Source organism: Malurus melanocephalus, unplaced genomic scaffold (genome assembly GCF_030028575.1).
Source record: "Malurus melanocephalus ecotype Western Australia unplaced genomic scaffold, MMel_1.1 scaffold_250, whole genome shotgun sequence".
Taxonomy (NCBI): domain Eukaryota; kingdom Metazoa; phylum Chordata; class Aves; order Passeriformes; family Maluridae; genus Malurus; species Malurus melanocephalus.
In genome coordinates, this window is record NW_026623482.1 from 448,506 (window position 1) to 465,667 (window position 17,162).

The 17,162-nt window shown below is 36.3% G+C and overlaps 1 protein-coding gene across 3 annotated transcripts in view; it reads left to right on the plus strand.

Annotated features, from left to right (window-relative positions):
- POLA1 (DNA polymerase alpha 1, catalytic subunit) overlaps positions 1-17,162 on the plus strand; it is a 179,345-nt gene that overhangs the window by 125,424 nt on the left and 36,759 nt on the right. For all 3 annotated transcript variants that reach the window (XM_057375475.1, XM_057375476.1, XM_057375477.1), the window contains exon 36: positions 14,125-14,221. In XM_057375475.1, coding sequence (XP_057231458.1) covers positions 14,125-14,221 — 97 coding nt within the window. The remainder of the gene's footprint in view (positions 1-14,124; positions 14,222-17,162) is intronic.

Consider the following 17,162-nt stretch of genomic DNA (forward strand, 5'->3'; position numbering starts at 1 on the left):
GCGTGTTGCTTTGAGCCCACGGTATTAATGGATAGTCTTTCCTGCATCTATTACCTGTTGTAACTAGACTCTGTCTGTATCTGTTTTGTTATCAGTGCCATTATTACTGTAAGATGGTAATTTTAATTAATTTGTTTCAGTCTTTTAACGTCTTTAGTTAGATTTCAAAAGAAAGGATGTTTTCTGCTTTTTATACGTGTTCTTAAATTATTATTTCTCTGTGCTGTATATAATAACCCTTTGGAGGCTTGAAACAGCAACCTTTCCTGGAGTTCAAATTCACAGTGGTCCATTGTGAAATATCAAATGAATACTGAATAATAGTTATTGATTTTTATTATTATTTTTAGAAATGGGAACATTTAACTTCATGCTTTGAAAAGTGGAGTAAAATTCTAAATAATTTGCATGTAATTTTTTTCAAACCGTTAAGTACAAAGTGATTGAACATGGATCCTGCCAGTTATGGCAGTCCCCCTTTTTAGAGTTTAAAAAGCTTAATATGTATGCTTTCTTGCACATTCTAAATCTCAAAGTACTTTAGACATAACAAATGGATTTACAAACTATATATAGGTTCACTTACTTTATCACTGAAGTGCAGCTACCTCAAAGATTGAACACAGCAGCTGTTTAACAACCTAGAGAAACATCACGTGGCAGCTGAGAGTGAGAGCTGAAGAGCTCTGTATCAAAGGGAGCTTGAGGCATTTGAGCAAATTTTACTCCAGGAGAGTTAATTTGGCTGGGACGCTCAGGATAAACCACCAGAACTTAACAGGTGCCCACAGGACCTTTAATGGCCGTGAGTCACCTTCATTTCCTCTGAAAGATAACACTTTATTCCTGTCTAGAGATGGGTCCAGCATGAGCAGCTCCCTAGAATCTTTTGATTTTGGCTGATCTCTCGTGCAGAAACCAAGTGGGGTTGTAGTCTTAAGAGTGAGCAATTGTAGAACAAAGTGAGAAGGGCTAGTACAGAATAATTAACTTCTAATCAGAATAGTTCCTATGGAGTTGTTTGCTACATGGGGGGACGTTTCATGAAAAGGGAAGAAATTAATTCACCACCATTTTGGATTTCCTGATACTTTGGTGGTACAATTAATGACATTTCTTCTAGAATGTAAGAAAGTGGGARAAGTTCCAGAAGCTATGAAGTAACATTTGTTGAAGCTGTGTTCTTGGAACTGACTTGTAATGGTAACAGTTTTCATCGTGATACAGAGGTTTTTGCTCTTATTTTTTCTTTGTGGAAAAGTTTTGAACAGGTTTTGATAAAACAGTTATGATGCTACGTGAAACTTTCACCATAATTTGACCTGAAGAATAGGTTGTCYTGTTAAATCACATGGTGCTGGACAAAACTGAAATATCAATATTCTATCTCATAAATCCAAAACTACTTTTGGGAACTTGCACAACTCCCTGAAAACCTTGAAGTTTTTTGATAACCCTGTGATGATATATTTAGGCAAAATGCTTTTCTGCTCTTCTGACAGAAGCAGTTAAACTCCTTGCTTGAAGAGGTGTATCCACATTTGGTTATTCTGCTTTTTTTCATGATCCAGATGATTTGTTGGATGTCATGCTTCAGAATACCCAGGTAGCAGAAATRGAAGGAATACCTTCCACTACTTCCACATGGATAAGAAGATGTTGCCAGTTTCTCAGTGTTTTATTTTACTTTTCATCAGTGCTTTTCTGTCTAGATTTTTGCATGGGGGATCTTGTGAAGAGAGCTCAGAGGTTCCAGCTAGTGCATAATGCTGATGAGTRCTCACTATAAGGTTTGAGAAGGCTGGAATGCTCTTCCCCTTGCTGAAAACCWCTCAAAAATCCTCACCTAACAAAACAGTCTGTTGGCATAGATAATAAATAGTATGAGGTTTGGCTGCTTTCCTGCTGCCATACACGATTGTTGTTACCTAACCTAATTTGTGTCTTCCAGTCAGATTTCAGCTCCATTCCTCATTCCAATTGTAGAAATACATGGATGCTCCAAACAATGAGCTAGCTATTACAAAAATTATTTTTCTGCTTGAGACMGCTCCTCTGGTTAGTTGTACTATATGTGTAAAGTTATTAATTGTTTACTACACAGTTTTTTTTTTTTAATCCACGACTCCCCCAGCCTTTTGCAAAAAAAACCCTGAATTTTCAGTTTTCCCTTGCGCTTATGTAAACCTTAACAAGAGAATTGATAGTTCTGGACTGAACACATTCAGTGTATCACTGAACAAAAAGCTATTGATGACCTAAGGTAGATAATACAGTCTTGAAGCCTTGTGAAGAAACAATGTATTAAGATGACATCCTTTCAAGAGACAATTTCCATTGCAGAATTATACAGTGGGATGAAGATAAAATTGAGTGGGATATATAAATTTGGTGAATAAGGATGAAAGGTTGTAATGAAAAGACAATGAAAAAAAGTGTCTGCTGTAAAAGCTGTAAGATTGAGGGTAATACTAAACTTTCCCAACTGGTAAATTTGGCTGTATAGTGCTTGATATCTGTGCACCATGACTAGCAACAGTCTTGGTTTTATTAGGAAGGTGGAAAGCCCTTAATTCTTCTCTTGTTGTGAACTGAAAGTGAACTGTGATATTTCTAAAGAGTTCTTTTGGCAGCCTTTGATTCAGGTGCACTCTCATGTGTGTTATGGACCCAGTCTCAACATGAACAGGCTGCTGTTTGTTGTGTCAGGGCTGCCATACCTATGGAAATCTGCTGCCTTGCTGTGCAGAATTGGAGTGAGCTTTTAGTTATGTGAGATTGAAGAATAATCATAATTTTGTTAGGATAAAGTTGTAAGAGTATAGAACAATAGCAATGATTATTTTGCAGTAAGTGTATTATATTAGGTGCTCCTATGGTTCTGTCTAGCTTATAAAGATGGYTAATTAGGCAATCCAACTTTTTATAGGCCAGAAGTTTTTCCTTTTATTTTTTCTAAATACATTTTTCAATTTACTTTTTAGAGTATTGTTGCTAAGTCCTCTGAGAGCAGCTAGCTGCCCTGTTCTTTCTCGACTCAAATGGAATGTCCTCTTTCTTGTTCATCTTTTTATTCCCTGTAATTTGGGCATTGGGGTGCTGCATGATACTGTAAAGGATAAGGTCATTTTTTTCCAGCCTTACTGTAATTTAAAATTTTATGATTGACATTTTTATTGCATGCATGTATAAGTATTTTCCCTGGTCCTAAATTTCAGGCTGATTTTTTTGTTTGGCTGTCTTTTAAATCTCAGAAATATGACTTCCCTAGCTTAACAGTTTAAATGTCTTAATTATTCATAATTTATGTTCCCTGTGAGGTTCATTGTGTTTTGCCTCCTACGAGCTTTTTATACGATATAAGACACTTCTGTTTTTTTAATGGGAAAGTTTTGGAGATTCATTTGAGAGTGGAATGGCCAAAATGGCTATGCACTGTGATAGCAGTAGCATGAGTTTCTGCAACATCAGCACATGAAGAGRTATGTGAAGGAGAAGCTCCAGGGAAAGCCAGCATCATGCCTACTGAAGCTTTTATTTTGTTGGATTAGTTATGAATTTCTCTAAACTACGTATCGTGACAGCCTGCTTAGCTGCTTTTTTGGGTTACTGAAATCTAGTTTCTCTCTCCCCTTTAATTCTTTCACAAGGCAGATTTAGCCGACATCTAAAATTGTGTATCCAGAAAGAGGCAGAGACCATCACTGTGCAGTCTTAAAATGGGCCTGTTGGTATCTGGTGAAAAAGAATGTGGTTGCTCAGAGAGTGAAATTCAGTGTGCAGAGACTGTGAGCACAGCCAAGTTACACAGATAAGGAGGAGGAGTGACTGTAAATTATTTTATAAGTTGCTAGAAAAATTACCATGCATTCTGTTGTAGTTGAGCTGCTTTTCATGGCTATGTAGGTAAGTAGTGGTGATGTTTATTCAAATGCCAATGTTGGTAAGATGTGACAAAGTCTCCAGTTTCTCCTTTTGTCTAGAATTTTGGTAGACATCAGCTTCTGTTAGGAGTGTTATATCTGTTGAAGTTCACCTCTTTCAGTGGAAATGAGTATTTTTGAGAGCARTAGTTTTATCTGACCTGTTCATTTTAGCAAATCCTTTTACAAGCATTGCACCATGATCAAAACTGATTTACATTCAAGTTCAGGTATCACTAGGACTTGCTGAAAGGTTTCTGAAGTGTCTGTCCTGTTTGTGAAATTCTCTGTTGCCCCCTTTCCTTTTTTTATGGGCTGTCTTGTCACAGTTTTAACTTGTCAGGTTTTAACTTCCTTTGTGGGACAGAATCCAACATTTGAAGCATTTGATCCAGTTCCTTGTCAGATGTTGAACTTCTTAGGAMGATTTTAGTTGCTATTATCAGAAAGGGGAAGGATCTTTCTGATGAAATGCAACTAGTTCTAAATCATTCGACTGTTACTCTGAGACAAAGATTAGTATCCTAATGAGAAAATTCTTTTAACCATGAAAAACAAAAATTGCTCAGACTGGCATACTGCTGCTAAAGGAAGTTTTTTACTGGGGTGTTCTGTGTCTTCCAGTCACAGCCAKCTGTTTTTCTTCTGTCCTAGAGACAAAATATCCTTTGCACTTGGAAGTACTAAGGCTAATAATAACGATTACACATTCCTCTTCCAGCTTGTAGGTCAGAATTTACTCAGAAATGCTGCAAAGTGTATACATGGTTTTACTCTGAGGTCCATGCTCACTTGGACACTGCTTCTGAGCTTCCTACAGACTTTTGTCTGGAAGTCCTGTTACCGTGAGTTCTCTTGTTTTGTCTGTTTGGAACCACACAAATTACTTTTTGTCTTCCTTTGTATTTGGTAAATTAGTGTAACTTATATTTGGTAAAATAACATATTTCATTTTTAAAGGAATAYCTGACCTGCTTTAGTGTTTTGGTACCTGGGCTAAGAAAAAGCRTGCAGTTTTCCTGTCTATTATTTTAGGAGTTGGTTGTAAAGTTTGAAAGATTAAGATTTCTTCACTTGTTGAATGTGAACATTCAAAACTCCTAATACAGCCAGATAGGTGTGTACATCTGGGGGAAAAAAAACCCAAACTTAATTCTAGCCCCTGAGGGAAACATTGATCTTCAGAACATTTTTGACTAGTTTTTATCTGTAGTCACATAAACACACCCGACTGACGAAATTGAAATCTAAAAGTTTTTAATTCTTGCCTTGTTCTTGGGAGGACTTATCTTTTTCCGTATGGGTAATCCTAGGATTGGGTCTTTCTTTTCATGTTTGGCTTTGCTGATTGAAGGATGCAGGACAGGACTGTCTTTTTCTCAGAGCAGTCTGAAAAATGTCAGAGATGACAAACAGTTTTAAACACGGATTGTCTGGTGAAAATTATGCCACCCAGAAACCTTGTTAGACTGGTAGGCAGTGGCAGAGATGTAKGTAGAGAAGTTGGCATTAAAAACTAAAATACATCAGGATTAGTTCATCTGCTGATGGCAGTGCCAGTTAGAGTGCTGAGGAATCAATTTGGAAAGGGAGATTGAAAATAACATTTATTTTGCCCAGAAAGGAAAGTGTGTGGGGATAAATCCATAACATTGACTACAWGTGGAAGGAGTAGCTGGAATCTTAGTGGAGTTGTCTGGTACCTAAGGTGTTGTCATTGATTTCAACCCTTGAGTAGCAGATAAAGTTGTCTCATGAGTCACTGAGATGTGTCTTTGTGCATGATTGATCTYAGCATTTCAGTGCCACCCACAGAAAAGATGCTGTCCTGTACTTTGTCACMTGTGTAATGTTACTTTTCTTTAGCTTTTAGTAGAGAACCATTCTGTTAAAGTCTAAGGAGGTGCTCCAGAGACATTAGATCAAACCTTGCTTCAGGTTATTTAGCTACTTGAGCTCAAATAGTAGTTTGTTTAAAAATGAGAAACCAGGAGTTGAAGGTGAAAACCTGTCTTTTCAAAGTTTTTAMTCTCTTGCTAATACCTAGAATTGAGGGAGTCGATTCCTGAAGCCTTGGAAAACAGGAATACRGTAATCCAAAGCAGTATGTTTAGTTCTCTTGCTGTAAATGATACTTTTTTTGTTTTCACATGCATGCTTTTACATCTAAAATGTATTTAGATAAGCTTATTTGCCTGTGTATCTGGCCTATTTATAGGGTTGTTTATTTAATAATAAACCATTTTTWAAATTATGTACTTGTGCTTGTTGAGTGATAATCAAAATTCCATTAAAACAGGGCTTTCACTGATAGTAATAAATTATTTTGTGAAAAAGAAATGCAATGCCACCCAAACAAATGCAATGTTACCCTTAGCAAAATCTTAATTTAAATGAAGATGTATAAGGTGAATTGCTTACACAAATTGCACTTTTTATAGTTTATGCTTCTGGATAGCTGACAACTGCCAARTGTTTGTGTAAAGTGTATCTGTCAGTGAGGAAAATTTATTTCTAAAAGAAGGAAATAAAAATTGTGAGTACAGAGCTAGATTAAACTCATTTATGTAAACAGAAATACCTTTACTTCCAAACTTTAACTTGTTACTTCTGCTGCAGCCTGGATTGTGAGGACAGGACTTGTTCTACCATCTTTTTCCATTGTTATCTGTAGCTTCCTGCATCTGAACATCAGGAGCAGCACCCTCTATTCTTGCAAGCAGGAAGATTCAGAATGTGCCCTAGATAAGATAATGAGGAGTAACCTTTTGCTGATCCTTGGCAAKACACAACCATTCTTGAGCATGTCAGCAGATTGCATAAAATGGTAAAAAGCASCTCTGCACCCAGGAGACTTCTAATAATGGTCTCTCTTCTTAACCATGGAAGAGGACTGTGGTGATGGTTGATTTGTGGTTCTGGTCTGCCTTAGGCTGATTCATTCCTTACAGCCAGAATTTACTACTCTTATGATGGTTTCATATAATCATCATGGTTGGGCCCACTTGATTTGTTTTCCAGCTGTGAGAAATGTGAGTCCTGAGCAAGAGATTATGAGTTGTATTTTCCATGAATAAGGATATAGGTCTTGTATGCAGATTTCAGCTCAGCAGAGTCCTAATTGTTTGATTCTTTCAATTGTAGAGGCATGTGTTTTTTAAGGTAAGTTTCYTGGATATTTACACTTTAGTTCTCAATTGTTAGAGAAAGCATCTTGATTTTAGAATTTTTAATGGAAATACTAGAATTTTTAATGAAATTACTTGAAAGTTAAAATAATTCTGTTCAGTGCTGAGAGTTCTTTTGGATGTGTTTTTTTTTTTTTTCTCTCTTTTGAATAAGTTGATGACCTATAGTTAACTGCAAGTGTGTGCTCTTTATTCAGTGAGTAAATCCATCAGTTCTCTGGAATTAGACAGAGCTCTGGAGCTGTGCTAGCTTGTCCTGTAAGATAACTGGGGAGTACTTGGCCATGGTACTTTATCTCCAGAGCAAAATGACAACTTTGCTTTACAGAGGTGGTTTGCAATTCTGTTTCTCCAAGTCYTTTTTGTTTACTTCTTTTTATTCTAGATTATCAAGGGTTAGCTAATTCCAGAAATCCACAAATGAATGATTTTAAAAGTGCTTGGGGTTTTCCCCTTAAAATCATTAACATGGATTTTTAAATAATTATATTTGTCTTGTACACCAAAAGAATGTCTATATACTGCATATTTCAAGCAGAAAATTATTTGAAGTGTGCAAAAATTCTTGATCAGAGGCTCTTAAAATACAGTTGATTTTGGGATCATATGGTATTTCTCCAGAGTAATGTTCCGGGCATCTGGTTGGATACAGTTTTATAATTTTGCTTCTATGTACTGCTGGGTCAGTCTGGTTCCAGAGTCATGTCTGTCTTTCATAAGATGTCCAGTAAAGTTCATTTGTTTGGTTTGGTGTGGAAAACCTCAAATCTTAACCTTTCTGCTGTGGATGATAGTTTTGAGAATTTCTGTACAATCCCTATCCTGAAGTACATCAATGTAGGATGGATATTCAGACTGAGTAGTTTGCAGATTCCTGTGTTATACAATGACACTGCTTTCAGAGGGMCAACATGGATATTCTAGAGGCTCTCCAGATCTGTGAGGCAGATTACAGATGAAATTAATTTTTAAAAATTTATTTTCTTAATATGAATTAGAATGCAAAACCTTGGATTATTTGATAAACCCAACGGTTGTGCCTTTTTCTCCTATTACACTTTCAGTGACAAGTATCCTCTGACCAGAAACTTAAAAKTACAGGTGTAAGTCAGTGGTTGGCCATTGTAGGTATTTTTGTGGATRTGCAGAGCCTTTAAAACAACATGAGAAAGATCATCCAGTGTCAGCCCCTCTGCTTTAGGCAGGGGCACCTTGCATTAAACCAGGCTTCTCAGAGCTTCAGCCAACAATTAGTCATTGCTGTTAGTCAGGATTTGCTGTTTTAATGTTCCTACCAAATAAGATAACTTGCAGCAGATAGTGTCTTTTTGAAGTCTCAATCCCAAGTTCTATGTGCTTATCTCCTGTATAATTGTATTAAATATTAGTAATATCAAAAATTAGTCATAAACAAATTGATGCTGAAAWTTTCCAAGTGGAGAACACTTGCAGTGACAAGTGTATACTGAAGTTACACAAGGCAGGTGATTCCCACACATYAGAAAAAGAATGATTCTTAGTTAAGACTTCTGTTTTCACTGCCAGGTGTGATAATTGTGCTGCTCAGATGAGATTGAGTACTGGGTCCTCAGCAGGGCTCCAGTCCAAAACTAAAAGCARGGAACATCCTGTCTTTCCTTAATAGCAGCAGCTATTTTGGCCTGTTCACATCAGCTACCACGCAGTTTTCTGKTTCACCTTGTGCCAGCTGTTGACCACACAGGGAGGCAGTTGAATTTGGGAGGTTGGTTTTCTGCCAGAGTAGAAAAGAAGTGAGTTATTTTTGCTGGATTAGGGATCTGAATGTGGTTTATTGCATGCTCAGCTGAGCTGTAGTGCTCACTCAAGAACCACGATCAGGGGAGAGGGTTGCATCCCATTCAAATGAAGAACTTCATTAAACATAGATGAACACACAATTTTTTGTTTAAAAAGCAACATATTTGTTTAAAAAGCAACATAAAAGCAACTCCAAGGAAGAGGAATAGGGCTTGTAATGCTCTCATTAATTGCTAGACAGGCCTTAAAACAAGAAAAGCTCTTTTCAATTACTTAAAGGGAAAAAAAATCTCATGTGCAAGAGTATCCAGTCTTTTGGTGGACTTTTTTTTTTTTTCATTGATCCTTGCATGTACATGCCAGGACCTCTTCTTCTGTCATACAATCCACGTTAGCATAACTACCAGGGAAAACTTCATCACATCTAAATCCTGTTCTATCTGTTTCAGTTTCCTGTTACTACTTYAGTGGACTCTGTGAGTCAAAACCACTAAAAAACCCCAATATTGATTAACAAGTGGACAGTTTGGAGGGTTAAGAAGAAAACCACATACAAGCCTTCTCTATTTTCTTTATGTCCAAGGCTTCTGTCAGGAAAGATGGTGACYAAACATCTCTTCTTTTTTAATGGAATTGAGTGTGAGTTTTCAAACCCTCTTTGTATGCTTATGCAAAAAACAAGRCTCACTTGTTTATTCCCTTGAAATGGATGGCGTTGGGATATATATGTCCTTTTCTTGAAAATGGAAATTGCTGCACATAAGAGACATGATGGGAGATGTGTTCAGTCTATAGAATCTTCCAGCAGTAGATTGAGACCAGTGGCACTTCCCCGAAAAAATAAATTACCCGAAATTTGCAGCACATTCATATTCAATTTCATCACAGCAGATGCTCATTAGTATGTTGTTATTAATTGGTATTCACTTTAGGTTTTGTTTAAAATGAAGATAATAATTAGGTTTTAATTACTGCATCTTTCTAAGGGGGGGAGGGGAGGAAATGCCTCTCAAAGCACTGAAGTATTTCCTGTACGCTTTGCTCCATTACATCTAAGCCTTGAAAGAGTTCCTAAGACACATTTTTCTGCCAAGACACTTCTTTTCTGTTTCCTTTTATTTCTTTCCTGTTTTTAAAATATTGAGGATTTCTTTGATGGACATACTGAATCATATTACAGTAGCAAGAGCCACTGTTCTTTTTAATCAAAATTATGACAAAAAGGCTTTTCACAAAAGTAACTCTCTCAAGCAGCTGAKTAATGAAGTGGTGCCACTGTTTTGTATTATAATTAATTGAAGTAATACAAATAACTTCTGTAGCCTGTGGAAATTATCTCTTCTGCAAAGCAGTCTATTAGAGTTAGCAAATTAAAAGGGGAATTTTTTTGATGGGTTTTATTTAATTTCTTATTGCCTTTATCATCCGTAAAACCATAGGTGACACAATAGTAAATAAAGAATGCACTGTAGAGAGGGCTTGAAGAAATGGGAGAGAGTGAGGTGCAGAAGAAAGCAAACTTTCAAGTGTTGAGTAAACTAGCACTGCATCCAGATAAGTAAAACATCAGCACTAGAATCACTRCTTCAGTCTTCTTCTGCCTTGCTACTTTTCCTCCTGTTTGTCTTTCCCTCTTTCTTTTCCTGATTTCTTCCCTTACCTGATTTCCTTTCTTAGCTCATTTCTCTAGGCTGCTGGGCTGCCCTTTGCTATGGAATGGATGTCAAAGGCTGAGATGTTTCCCACTTGGGTCCCCTGTAAGGGAGGAAGGACAGTGAGACATCGCAGCTGAACTTCCTGGGGATATAAATTAAACCAGCCAGCATTGAGGGAGGAGCCTTCTCATTTCAGCACCTAAATGCAGCTGCCACCAACCTTTCTTAAATAACAGAAAAGCTGGGGAGAGACTGTAAATCTTAATTTCTCCTTAAGGAGAATTAATACCTCCTTAAGGTAGGAAGATGGATGCCAATGGTTGAATCTTTCCAGGGCTTTTGTTTTCAAAAAGTTGAGCTTTGGCATTTCTGAAAAAGGGGAGGAAAGGTGGGCACTGGCTATTTTTTCACTCTTTCCAGATTAAGAAAACCAAATTCAGTTCTCACGTCTTGTTACAGAAGTTGGCTTCTTCCAGAAAAATCCTTACTCACTGCCTGCACTGTGATGGGCTGAGGGAGCTGACATGGTCCTTTGTACCATAGTTTTGTGCTTAGTCATGGTAAATTTTTTTTATTTTTAGTGTTCATAATTCATCAGTTTTGTCAAGAAGATGCCATCAGTTTCTGGGTATGTAATATGTGTAATCTTAAATTCTTCCAGGGGAGGTAGTTGGAGATTTGCAGTTGGCCTCATGATGCTGCAGGAAATAGTTCTACAGCCATTTTTAAASCTAGATTCAAATTAATATTTTGCTGGCTAAACACAATGGTTTATTTTTAATACGTCTGTTATTTTTATATTAGGGGCCTAATTTTTCTGTCAGAGAAGTGAATAACTGTGAATGAAAACTATATACCTTTTGTTCCTTCATCTGTTTATTGTTGTTGTAAATGCAAGTTAAAATAGTTTGATTGCATGAAAGAACAAAATGTTCTTTCCGTGAGTGGAAACTCTGAAAGATGAACTATTTCATTAGTTCTTAATGAAATAAAGAAATCAAACATCATGGAGTAAATAAAGGTTTCAAAATAGAATTTCATCTGCTCACCATTCATTTTTTCATGGGAAGAAAGAATGCATAAATGGTGATATAAATTTAGCTCCAGTTCTTCCGCAATGCTAGGGGTGTCAGGTTTTCTTTATACAAAAAATTTACTGTTAAATATTATTTGAGTTTGAAGTTTTAGGGATTGGGCTTTTTTTTCCCTTTTCTAAACTTACAGGGTGTCAGAAATTAGGGAAATACAAGAAGTGGTGACATAAGTAATTGGTGAAGTCCTTTCAAGTTTAAGGTGCCCTCTTGTCCTAGGATTCATAAATATGCCATGATATTAATACTTAATTGCATGAAAATCTTTAAGCATTTTGTTTTCCACCAGTTACTAAGTGTAAGATGCAGGAAACTAAAGGGAAGGAGATATTAGGACATTATCAGTAAAAAAGTCATGTGTGTCTATGTATATCTGTCAGTGTGTGCACGTATACATTTTTATATACTGATTTTTGTACTTTCTTTATCCATTTAAGCAGTGACTTTCAATTAGCCTGCCTACTAATATCAGGTCACTAAACTCTATAGCTGATGCTTTATTCTTTCATGTGAGTTGTCATTCGTTTGCTTCAGTTGGCTGGCAAAGGTTGTTGTATATCCATTACCAGCAACACAGCACTTTGCATTTCTGAATTGACAAGCAGCTATATTGACCTAGAGCTTATTATGGGTCAACAGCTGCGTTAACCGACGGAAGGACTGAGGGGCAATTAAAATGAATTGGCAAAAATATATCTTCCTAATTTACTCCAATTTGTTATTTATGCTAACATTGTATGGCTTCTATGGTGACACTAAACAGAATGGACCCAATAATGGCAATTAACATAAAAATATAATGGCTAATCAAATTGACAGCAACTGTTTCTCATCATCTCGACACACAATACATTATCAAAACAAACTATTATGAAGGAGGTAATTTCAGTGTTCTATTCAACCTGCTTCATGTGTGCAGTCAGGGAGATGTGTACCAGCAATTACAGCTGAATCTAAAAAACTAAACAAATAACTTAATCGCTGTCGTCCTCCTTTTTTCTTCTTCAGGAAGCAGTAATCAGGATTTACTAAAAATAACTGGTGTATAATAGTATAATGATGATGCATATCGTAGAATAGCTAATAAGGAATAAAATATGCTTCTGTGTGTCTTTTTTTAAAATAGGTTCACATGAAGTGGRAAAAACTATACTGTTAAAATATATAAAAAATAACTAAGCAGTAGTAATAGTTGTCAGATGTCTCAATGTGAGTTGCTTTATAGTTATAGATACTTATTGCTTGTCAATAGAAGTGTAAAATTAGCTGAATGTAGTAGCAAAACTTGGCTTGATTGGGCAGAAGACTGAAAAGCTGAGTTGAAGTAGAATTCCCGTAAGTAGAAATAGTTGCTGTTCTCCTGCATTTTTCAGGATCATTCCTTGTGGTGTGCTGAGTGGCAGTTTTACATTGGTCTGACCACATCCTTTGTTTTGCAGCTCATCAAGAAAATCTTTGAGGGTTCATRTATGTCTACCTCTGTACTAAATATATTAAAATGGACACTACTTCCAAAATTTGATGCTGTTAAAATTATCTTATTCTTTGTAATGGACAACTCTTCAAACCATTGTTGGCCAATATCTAAAATCCAGTATCTTGAACAGCAGGGAGTGGAATGTGGTTTTATGGAGCAAGAGGAAGGAAGGAAGATGAACATGCACTTGAAAGGTTTTAGTTGTAGTGTGGTCAAAATAGATTTCATATCTGCTCAAGCAATTTCTAGAGCACAGAATGGTGGCAGTGGTAGGCAAATATCCAARTGTGTACTTTGGAACTAGAGGAACAGCACAGAGGCTTGGCATAACTGGCCTTCAGAACATTTAATTGAATATCATATTCCAGATGTACACTGCTGCAGATTTTTGAATTACATGRGTGATTACTCACACACAGTAGCCTTCATAGATGTGTAGAGCAAGGTGATGATGTAGCTGTAAAGGTGTATCTGTACCTGTTCTGTTTGGATGACACATTCCCAAATTATGTAACCACAGCTARGGTGGGAGGAGGAGAATACAGCCAAGCACCTGTATTCATAAAAAAATATGCATCATCTCTTAATTTTTTTTCCTTAGTTCATTGTATTGCACAATATTATTCCTTTATSCTATCATTCTTATGACTTTCATTTTTTTACTAAGGCATCATAGTGATACATGTATCTATAAGAATGGATAAAAGCATTTTAAGTTTCTGTAAGAGCTTGCAAGTTTACATTGATTCATATAAGTGCTTTGTGCAAATTGTGAGAAAAAGTGTAGAGGTGTAATAAGGGCACTTTGTACCAATAATAATAAAAATCCCAAGAGCTGACATGAACACAACATATAAACTGTTAGAAAAGAAACAAGTAGAAATAATCACTTTTTAATAGTGAAGAAAAGAAACAAGTAGAAATAATCACTTTTTAATAGTGAACTTATAAATGGGTGCAAGAGACACACTTTTGAGTTGGGTTTTTAATTGGTGTCTTCTTACATTTCAGTATTCTGATAAGGCCCTGTACACTCAGCTCTGCTTCTACCGATACATTTTTGATGTGGACTACGCGATGGATAAAGTGATTTCTGAGGAAGATAAAGGTATGTTTAAATTTTTAATTAATTAAGTATAATTTAATAGTAACTTGCATGCTAGACACTGGACCTGTTGTACTCTTCAAATCTGGATTTTGAGGCTATAATCTAAGAGAGAAAATAGAAAAAAGTGTGAATTTAAGAATCCCCTGTAAGGGGAATGTGTTGAGTCAGAGTTTATCACTTCAAGAGTATATGTCCCCTTTCTTCTTTTAAAGTGACTATGCATTGGAAAAYGTGCTTTTCTTGCATGTTGCACCCYTAGAGAAATCTCTTGATTGAAGAACATGTTACCTTATCAAAGAGATTAATTTAAACGTATTTTGTGTACAAAATTAAAACCTATGTTCAACTATTAGTATTGAAAAGACACTTTTTATCAGGGAGAAAAACGAATGACAAAAAAAGCAGTAATGCTAATTGCCTACAAAGCTCTCTTACATGAAATACAGATCAAGCTRGTCTTAGGAAGATTTTTTTTCTCTTCTCCCAATTACCATAATATTTCTGAACTCAAACATTTCTAAGCCRTAATGGATCAATGGGTTTTGTGCAGCTAAGTGATTTTTCAAGATGACAGAAGAATATTTCTGAGTGGACTAATGCATTCTGAAAAAAAGACACATTTGGGTCCCACCACTGAAGAGTGGTGTGCACAGCGAGCCCTCTGTGGTTTTGGAGGTGCCTGTGAGGAAAAGGTGCTGCTCTCAGAACTGTGTTCTGATGACTGCTCTGCTGTCAAAACTGTCCCCAYCCCTGCCCTGCATCTGCAGTTAGGTTTCTGGGTGGTGAAAAGACAAAATAAAWCTCAGTCTTTCTAAATATTATTTTGGTAAGCCATGTATGGAAGTCAAAATAGTGTAGYCTCTTAGTTAAAAATTGCTGAAATGAGCAAACAGACTGGTTTCTGGCCTATTGGACTGAAATTTCTTCCACTCCTGATCCCTCTAAGTCAGGGAACTCATTCTGATTCTTGCACTTCACAATGGCTTTGAATATCCAAAGAAATGACAGTGTGTGGCTGTGTCAAATACAGCTCTGCAGGGGTACTGGAGGAATGTTACACAGCAGATGCTGCTGGTGGCTGAAACCAAATTCTGTTGAGATCTCTCACCTAAGATAAGGACATGAATAGAAAACACTTCATGGGTGATCATATCCAATCCCCTGCTACAGCATTCTGCTGCATTTTTAAGGACTGCAACTTTCTGGAATTTCATTTGGAAACCTGTGAATGGTGGTTCTTTTGCTGCTGTTCCATAGTGTGTTTCAGCCTATTCATCTGTGATGACTGAAAATTCACTGTAATTTTCATGTTCTAACTTGTTTGTGGATAGTTTATGGCTGAATGTTTATTTATTTTACTTCCCTGATCTTCTGTGCTGTGCTTTTGGAARCAGTGGTAACATCTCTGTTTTGTTTCCCAGCTCAGGCAGAGGCACTCCTAATTTTCTTTGAAAAGAATTGGTCTCTGCTGTATGATTTTTCCTCTTACCACCTTTGTGTGCAGACTTCTCTAGGTTGAATTAATTTTTTGAGTATGAGAAACTAGAAATTATGTGGTGTTTTAGATAGTAATCTCTCCAGTGTCTTGCATGCTGGTTCTGTACATTTTCTGATGCTTTCTTGAGCCACCTATGTCCTGTTCATAGCTGTTCATATCATTTACTTGTAGGGAAGTAATGGTAGAAATCCTGAGGTTTAAGAGGTTGATTTTTTTTCTTTCTGTCATATCAGAATCGTTGGTTTATTCATATCTCAGGTTCRTGCTACTTGTTGCACTTAATTTTCCTGGTTTCATTAATTTTTGACTGCTTAATCTCATTTGTAATATTAGACTTCAAGGTTAATAAATTCTCTCTGAAAAARTAGTACGGTGGCTTCTGAATTCRCATAATTTACCACCTTCTGCTTTAATGGGAAAATGTTTCTTGGACCCTGACCGCTAAGTTCAATAAAATTAGTTTTCAGAGTAATTCTTGAGGAATCATAAGAACTCTGCTGGACTTTTTTCTCTTGGACAGTTAACCTTTCAGCGTGGTGTATTTTTCTCTTTTTCATACCTGTTTGAAAATGATTGTATTATCTTCTTCAGCAAGGCCAGTGATTTCAGTCTTGGTGTTGGAATAGGTGTCAAGGCCAGATAAATTAAAGCTCTTTGTTTTTGTTTGGCAATTGATTCTCTTCAGAGCAGTTTGCTATGTGGGTATGGTAAACCTACGAATAATTCTGTCCCATTTTTCAGATCTCTWTTGGGAGGAAGATATCTTTCTACAATATATGCAGAATTTTACAGTAATTGTGGCTATTTGTGCCACCTTTTTATTTTATAGATAACAGTGTTCTCTGTTTTCGGTTAACATATGTCACTGATTTGATATACTTTGTGTTAAACTGTGTAGGATTAAATAATTTTCATGTACCATTTTTGTTGTTGGTCTGAAATGGAAATCTAGTGATCTCTCCTTTATGAAGCTAGTGTTTATTTTCCCTTGGAACAAAAAAGATGTTTCCACGCCATCGTTCCCAATCCATTCTGTCTTTGTGAACAGAATCATTGCCTTTATCAAAAAGGGTGGCAAAATTTAACTGTAGGTTTTGTACCTCTTTGGTATTTTGAATCTTCTCTTTTTATGTGACTAAACCACTGATGAATTGTTGTTTGGATTTTGGTTTGGGGAGGWTTATTGTTTTGTTTTGGGTCATTGTTTCTTAAGCCCAAATTGCATGGACTTTTGTTGTTTCTATCTCTTACTGCCATTTTTCCTGAATTTTTAAAGACCAGTTCTTCTTCTCTTTTTTTTTGTAGATTCTGTTTATTCCTAATAGCAGCTTTAGTTATTATTTATCTTGGAGTGTTCTTCTATAAAAAGAAGAAAGTTTTGATGGCTAGAGGTTGGAGATGGAAATGTGTTTTCCATGGTAATTTGAAAGAATTTGTGTCTTG